This window comes from Crocodylus porosus, unplaced genomic scaffold, assembly GCF_001723895.1.
Source record: "Crocodylus porosus isolate Cpor-Errol unplaced genomic scaffold, CroPor_comp1, whole genome shotgun sequence".
Lineage (NCBI taxonomy): Eukaryota > Metazoa > Chordata > Crocodylia > Crocodylidae > Crocodylus > Crocodylus porosus.
The window spans coordinates 43,577,488-43,585,621 of record NW_017728947.1 but is presented as its reverse complement, the minus strand read 5'-3'; the positions used below and the strand labels follow the sequence as shown (position 1 = coordinate 43,585,621).

General features: G+C 46.1%; 1 protein-coding gene across 5 annotated transcripts in view; it reads right to left on the bottom strand.

Moving 5' to 3' along the window:
• Positions 1-8,134, bottom strand: part of CUNH11orf49 (chromosome unknown C11orf49 homolog) — a 126,503-nt gene that overhangs the window by 7,261 nt on the left and 111,108 nt on the right. For all 5 annotated transcript variants that reach the window (XR_002103979.1, XM_019551506.1, XM_019551508.1 and 2 more), the window contains 3 exons: positions 3,562-3,647; positions 1,761-1,956; positions 809-918 (listed from right to left, as the gene is read on the bottom strand). Coding sequence is in view for 4 of the 5 variants with exons in the window: in XM_019551506.1 (XP_019407051.1) it covers positions 809-918; positions 1,761-1,956; positions 3,562-3,647 (392 nt within the window). In the remaining variant the exon portion in view is untranslated. The remainder of the gene's footprint in view (positions 1-808; positions 919-1,760; positions 1,957-3,561; positions 3,648-8,134) is intronic.

The following is an 8,134-nucleotide window of genomic DNA, read 5'->3' as shown; positions in this document are numbered from 1 at the left end:
CTATGCAACAGATGAATGGGATCAAGTTTTGATGATCCATGTCCTCTGCACTAACCTGGACCCATGCGCTACCATCACTGTTTCCACAGTGGCCTGGTAGAGAACTTTGGGTGGCTACAAGCCTGTGACAATTAAGAGGATTTGACCAGATAATAAATAACCTGAATAATCCAACCAGCTGTGTCTCCTCTCCCTTGGGCCTTATTTTCTGACGTTATATTGATGTATTTTACACTGCGATCAGATTTTCGCTAAATGGCAGATTTTTGTACCAACAACACACAACCACATGTGTACAACTGTCTGAGGAAGCAGGAGGTTCCTGTTGTGGTGTGGGAGATAGAAGGGAAGGTCTGGGACCCCACTAGGATCTTTTGCTGCAAGGGCACAGCAGAATTTTTTAGCACTTGAGATGCATTTCTTCTTCCCTTTTCTCTTGCAGTCATAGACCATAGGCACTTAACACTGGGGGAAAGGAAACTGGAACTCAGTTTCCTACTACTGCAACTGTTGAAAGCAATCAGCCACCTTACCTCCTCCTGACTCCTTCCACCCAGTGTTAACTGAATATATCTGCTCACAATATTGCTATCGTGAGGCATCATGTGATAGAGATAAATGAAGCAATTCATATCTCTCTGTCTTGTTGCTTCATGCACTTCCCCTCTCAGGCAGATATTGCCTGTGCTTTGCAGAATGACAATGAAAAATAGGTGGCACAATTGTGTAGTACATCCCAAAAAAATTTTGACTCAGAAAAATCCAGGCAGACACACAGGGGTTTCAGGAGGGCTCCTTCTTCCCTCACCTAGAGCTCTGTTGATCCCATGATGCTTTGCAAGTGCCATCAGGAATCCATAGAAAGTCAGTCTCTGGACACTGCTCAGTACTTCTTTGACAAGGGCGGGTGGGGGACAGCTACACGAAGACAGGAAGCAAAATTAGCATGACTGGTAGAACATCACCTCCTTTTGTCTCTCAGATGTCTGACCTACTCCAACATAGACCTAGTTGTACTTGATAACTATATCCTCCAGGAATGGACTGAAGGAAGTAAGCCAAGCTATCATGGCAAACTGCAGTTGGCGCATTCATTTAGCTTCCTAACTGCTGTCCTTTTACTAAGGAAAGCCTTTGAGTTGAGACAGATTTCCAAGAACAGCCATGATTGCCTCCAGTCCAAGGACAGGGAGATGAGACTAGATCTATGTGGGGACTCAGGCACCACAACTCCAAGCCTTCCCTTTCACAAACCAAACAGTGGCCTGTCTTTGTGATAATGGTGCTGTTACCACCAGCTTCTGCTATCTCAGCTCAGTGGCTAGCACCCTTATACAGGGAAGTAGGTTTCCCTCACACAGGATGTGAGAAACCTACTCTAATAATCAGTTTAAATATTTTACATACAAATTAATTGGAGCAGAGAGTGGTACTCAAGTTTCCTACTGCAATACATGGTGCTGGGTGAGCCTCTCTCTGGAAGGATGCCAAGGCAGAGATGAGAGCTCTATAGGGAAGCAGAGCCCCAACAGAACCCTTCATCTCAAGTATCAGCTCAAGCCCCCATTTCTGACATCTGTGATGTAGTTTCTCTTTTTTTGTGTTAGGGCTATTAGGGTTCTTCCCCTTTATATCCACCCAAGGATGCTTAGAGGGCTTCACAGCTTCTCCGAGGTCCTGTAGTTCCTCAGAGCTCCACCCTTACTAAGACAGTTTTCCAAGTATCAGCTCAGAGTCTTCCTTGCAGTCCCAGTTCTTACCTGTATTTTGACCTATCAAGCAGGGTCTCTAGGCACTGGAAGAACAGAGATGCCTCCACCCCATCAAGTGGGCTGCATTCACTTGAAGCCTGGCGGGAACGGTGCTGCCCAGAGGATGACGTTGGAACAATTACAGTGTTCGGATTCTTACCAGCCAACAGATCTTGATAAATAGCAGCCACACTCTCCAGGAACTCTGCAAAACCAGGGGACAGGTCAGAACTTGGGGCTGTGGCACAACTAGAACATCCACCTGATCTACTAGAGCTGGGACTGAACTGTCATCCCCTGCTTCTACAGCTGGTTATGACACTGGAAGAATGAACCCACCATGAGATATCCTACACATTTAGTTCATACAGGCACATCTTTCCTATTATCTCCTAGCTGACACAGCTGCAAGGCACCCCAAGTTGTTGTAGGCACCCACTCATTCTCATGAGGTTTCTCCAGGGGGGAAAGGAAGCAGCACATAGGTAAAACTGGGGTGGGCAGGCTAGTATCTAATACTACCCTACCCTACCAGGTTTGTTTACACCCCCATAAATCTCCCCTTCCCTTCTGTTCCTATTCAAAGAAATGTCACCCAAGAAGTGGAATGTTTGGAACTGAAGAAGTAGCAGGAATGGGTTAGCCAGGCTCCAGGCTGTATCCTAGCCTGCTTCAGCACTGCTCCAAAGTAAATACAACACGGGACCTAAAGAGAAGGCCAGGGCAGGTCAGGGCTGGACTTGGCAGGAAGCCTCCCTCCAGGCTCCTAGTACTAACCCACTGTTTACTGTAAGAGTCTAATTTTAAACAAGGTTGTTTATGGCTGTGGTCAGCAGTTTACAAATCTAGATTCCACTCGGAGTGGTTTGCATGTGTGTGGGTTGATGGGAAAAAGTGTGAGAGTCTTATGTGAATGTTCTGCCGGCGTGAAGAGAAATGGGGTGTTGTGTTTTGTGCGTGTGCACGCAAGAGGGGGTATGTGTGTAGAGTCCAGTGACATGGTGCATTATGATGGGGAGCATAATCAAGTGAGCAGGAGGAGGGCAGCAGGATGACTCCTGAGGCTGTGCTGAGGTTCTGTAGCTCACTGTGAAAATATTTGCTATAGCAAGGAAAGATTTTCTGAACACAGGACATTTCTCAGACTCTGTCCCCAGTGCAGACAATTCCAGCCCTAGTTCTGCCTCATTCACAAAACTAGCCCCCTGAGCTGTTTCACTTTCATGCCCCAGTCAGGAATATTGCTTGGATCTGCACAGAGGCTTTACAGTAGGAAGTATGCAGAGAAGAAGTGCTGAAATGCAGATATTTGTACTATGGACGGGGCCTGTCTTCAATTGCTAGAAATATAGAACTTGATCAGACCAACAAACCACCTAATCCATCATCCTGTCTCCAGCAGCATGGTTTCACATTGCATAACAAATAGGCCTCTCTCCAGTAGAGGTCAGTACCAGCTCCTTCAGAGGAAGAAATATGCATGAGGCAGTTGTAAGAAAAGTTGCCACATGGAAAGTTTCTTCGCAAATACTGATAAGTAAGAATTGGCATATATTCCAAGGTGTAAGGGACTGTACTCCTTACAAGGCTCTTCTTAAAAAGTAAATGATATACCATTACAGTTCTCCTGACTCCAGTGGGGTCCTGCAGCAGTAAGTTCCACAAATTATTTGTGTGCTTTGTGTGAAAAAGTATTTCCGTTTCTCAGTTTCAAAAAGAGTGCAAGAGATACAAGGCTGAGAGGTTGTAACAGAAAGACACAAGCTAGCGCAGCAGGCAAGACATTAGCTTCCCAGTGGTCCGGGCTCACCTGAGTAGTAGAACTGGATCTGGAAGGCAAAGAGGAAATCAGAAAAAGACATCAAGCAATCCATGGCATCATCCATCAGCACAATCCTGAGAAAGAGAGAAGAGAAACAACTCAACAAACACAAAAAAGATGATGGTTTCCAAACATCTCCTTCTCCTTAGACCAGGACAGAGGTTCCAGACCTAGGAGGCGGGTGAGCCTTCAAGGGGACTGTATAGGGTGTATAAATGGCAGGACTGAGTCTGATCTCATACTGGGGTAAACCAAGAGCAAATGTGCTGAAGAGAATGGAGCTAAAATAGTGTAAAATTAGCACAATGAAAGAAGAACAAGGCCCTATATCTGTAACAGAGTTTTGCAAATGAGGCAATTTTCTAAATATCTGAGGGTGACCTGTAAAGTAACTCCCACTTTTATATCAAGCAAATCCCAGGTTATTAGAAAGGAAAATAGTACAACATGCACCTTGCATGAACAAGTAACACCCTAAGTGCTTTGTGTGCAATAATGTCCCACTTAACAAACGAAGTTGTCTCCCCTGCATGCCCTTGTGTCATGTCTCTTGGAGACTGAAAAGCCCTTGGGGGCAGCTCCAAAGCAATGCAGCTTCATTGTCTCTAAAGTACCAGGCACAGCTATGGAACTGCAGTCACCCACAACATAAATATAGATAATATTAGCTAAGGTCACACAGGACATAAAGATGTGACAGAGGCAGTAGTGAAGTCTTTTCTGTAATCTTCTGGTGGAACCTCTCAATTTCACAGCCCTGTAAGGACTAAAGCCAGCAGGTTTACAGAAGTGAAACCACAGAAACAATATTCTCACCACCACTACTGTAAGAGGAAGGAGAAACCAGCTAAAGAGACAGTATTAAACAGGAGACAATATAGCTCTGTTCTGACAAAGAGAGAAGGGAAAGAACAGGGAAGGTATAACCTCTGATACCCAAGAAGGGATGGGTGGCAAAGGGCTTTGGGGTTTATGCTCTAGCTCCTGGAAGGCTCTAGGAAGCAGCATGAGGGGGTGCATTAGAAGGGTGCTAAAGGACCTGTTTGTGCAAAAGACTGCCTTCCCTGCCACTCAGATCAGCTCAGTTCACTGTAGCAAACTCAAGCATGCAGAGCAGCTTGAATTAATTATCTCAAAGAAGAAAGACTGGGGCTAAGAGGGTCCCCAGGAGAAAAGCCACTGTTTAAAACAAAACCCTTTGAAGATGTCAAAGTGCTTCTGATTTATTTATTATGTCCCAGAAACCACCACCTCCTCCTCTTCCTGTCTAGAGCAGCAGCTTCAGTTCTTAATTCTCACTAATAAGTATGTTACTGAGATTGTCAGTGGCCACATCAAGGAGATGGCTTTGAAGCTGGCAGGCAGAGCATCTTCATCTCCTAGGCAATTCAACTTAGCTGCTGGCATTTCAAACCACTCTTGGAGCACTGGAAATGCTACAGGCCACATCACTGAGAAGCTGGGATCCCTTCCTCTGGCTAATGATCTGCACACTCTCAAAGCAGTCTCTATAGCTTTGACCAATGCATTTCTCCTTCCCTGAGCAGGATGAGAGTAATGAGAGGGTTATGCTATGCTCCCATTTTATGGACAGGAAGTGCAGTTTTACCATCATGGTAACCAACTAATTTCACTTGTGAAATCTAAAGCTGCAAGGGGTTGCCTTTGCTGCAACAGCAGCAAACCTCTCTTCCACTTATAGAAGAGCAGCAGGGAATTGGTATTAATCTGAGTTTGCTGAGACACTCTCGCTGTTACAGAAAGTCATAAAGCCAGGATGGAGAACTATGCAGCTGTTTATATGAGGGGGAATTGTCTAACTAAAAGCAGGTGCACTCTGGTGCTGGATACCAGCTCCAGTTGGCTAAGGCATCTGCACTCCAGAAAGGCTGAGAAAAGTGTAAATCCAGGGCGGTCACTTGAGAGGAGACTGCTTGCAGCTGGGCTCTTTCTCTCAAACAGCCAGCTGATTGCAGTCAGGGATGCTGGGAAAGCCCCACTTGCAACATGTCTGTGCATCTCTCCTAAAATGCTGGGTGTGAGGAGAATCCTAGCCACAGGGGGTCCATAACCCCAGCAAGCAAAGTCCAAATATCCAGTTCTGACTTCCAGGATCTCTGCTAGGGGATGATATTTTGGAGCATCCTTGACTCTCTCTTTCTGCTTGTCTGAATTAGATTTTATGCACTTTAGGGTACAGATGACATCCTTTTACATGTCTAGAGAATGATGAAAACCAAGAAAACAAACTCTCCAGAAGGAATTAAAAAAGGGGCCTTCCCTTGAGGGGTTGTGTGGCAAGTGTATTGGCCTGGCAGGAATCAAGCAGGCTTGTTTGGCAGAAGGCTGGGATTACTCTGCCAATGAAAGAACTCCATAATCTGCTAACTAGCTAAAATCTCAGGATGGGTTCTAGGTTACAGGTGGGAAGGAGGACTGTTCATGTCTTTTTCACTTATCTGCTTCTATTAAAGATTAAGAGACACTGCGTGTGTCAACATGGGAGGCTTTACTATGCAGTAGCATAGTTTACTGCACAGTAAACATGCACATCTATATGTGCACATGCTTACAAGACAGTAAACTTCACTAATCGTGAGTAAATTTGCTACCTGCAAACTTATTTACTTGCGATTAGTTAATGTGCAGTGCCACTCATGTAGCTGACTGATTGTGAGCAAATCTGCTCCTGGTCAGTCAGCCAGCAGGCAGCGGGAGATTACTTTCTGTCCCCAAGAGCTGTCTACTGCTGGGGTGGGCTCTGCCACAGGAGCCTAGGCAAGGATTATGCTCCCCTGTCCCAGCAGCAGAGAGCTTCAAGCCCCCTGATCCAAGATCACAATCAGGGAGCAGGGACTGGGAGATCCTTATCTCCCAGCTCAAGCCCTGTGGTTGGGAGATAAGGATTAGGGATGTGTGAAACAGCTGTGTTTCGTTTCTGTTTCAGATTCAGCCGTTTTGGAGGGACACTGATTCATTTCTGTATTTTCGATCACTGTTCCAAATCTGTTTCAGAGTTTTGACACTGTTTCAGTGTTGATTTGGTTTGAGCAGGGAGAGGCAGGCACAGCTGGGCAGCTGCAGGTTCTTCCACAGCTCCTCCAGCTGTCTCCTGCCCCAGTTCTCCCTGCCAGCCCCCGGGTTAGCACCCAGTGGGAGTCTAGAGCTCCCTTTGGTGGTGGCAGGGGCCCATTGCAGGGTCCCAGGAAGCGAGAGCAAGTTGCTGCCATTAGCAGCAAATCTGCTCCTGCTTTCCTGGACTTGTAGAAACTTGCCTGGGAGCATTTACTCATGAGTAGTTCACCCTCGCAGGTGGGTCTCTTGGGACTCGGCTTGCTTTCTGCTGTTAACAGCCTACAATAAACAGAGAACTTGAAGACAGCAGGGAGACTCTTTTTTTAAATTCAGTTTACGGCATGCAGAAGTAGGGGCTCAGATACAGGCCCTTGTTTATGGCATCAAACCAGAAAATCCCTCTTCTCCACATCTTTCTCTAAGTAAAAGACTCTGCAAGCCAGACAGCACTTCTGAAGATTAAATCTTCAAACTTTCTGCATAGCTACTGTCCTACTGAATATCAGGGCTTCCAGGGCCTTAAGGAAATAGCTACTAGTCTGGTTCTCCCTTGGGTGTGGCAAGAAGATCTGCACTTCACCTAGAAGAACTAGGCTCCCTGTGTTTTGGTGCCAATAAAACCTTATATTGTTGTTGCTTCTGTTCTTTTGCCATGACATTTCCTGACCTTGTTCTCTTTCAGTGTTTGTTATCAATGCATAGCAACAACTCCTGGAAGAGTGGATCATGCTATATTGTGAGATCATCTCAGTCATGCAGCTCTGAGGCTACTCAGAAGGCTAGTCTCTTCCTAACACTATGTAAGGCCTGTCCCGAAAAGGGTTCTGGGGGAAGCTAAGCTGGCATCCCGGAGCGGGGGGTCAGCTTTGTGGAACCCAGGAGCCACAGGGTAATGACCTAATGCATCTGGTGTTCTTGTTCTTTGGATAAAGTTAGAAAGAGGAACTGCTCTTGCATGACCCAATGGCTCTGGAAAGAGGAACTGCTCTTGCTTGGACTAACGACTCTGGAAAGAGAACTTCGAAATATTAGCTTTGCAGCACGTCTAAATGACAGCTTTGCAGCATGAAACAATAGATTTGCTCTAATCCCTAAAAAGTAATTGGGCTAGACTCTGCTTTGATTGGAGACCCCAAAGAGATAGGGAGTGGGAGTAAAAGGATAAAAGTCACGAGAACTAGGCCCCTGGTGGAATCACTTTGGGGAAGGACAAGGCTGAGGACCTGATAAAGGAGACCGTCTCACCACCCTGGATGCAGGTTGGGGTTCCCGAGACAAGTCAGGTAATGACTTAGGACAGGGTGGGGAGTGCCTTTCCTCCAGCCCGATGCACTAGTGGTTTTGTAGTGAGTTGCTGCTGTTAGACTATTCTGCTGTTACTCGCAATAAAAGGTATACTCGTTGCTTTGACCCTGGTGTGTGACTTGTGGTTACTCACCTTCCCGCCTTGGAAGGGAGGGAGCCCTGACAGTACCTATGATTTCAG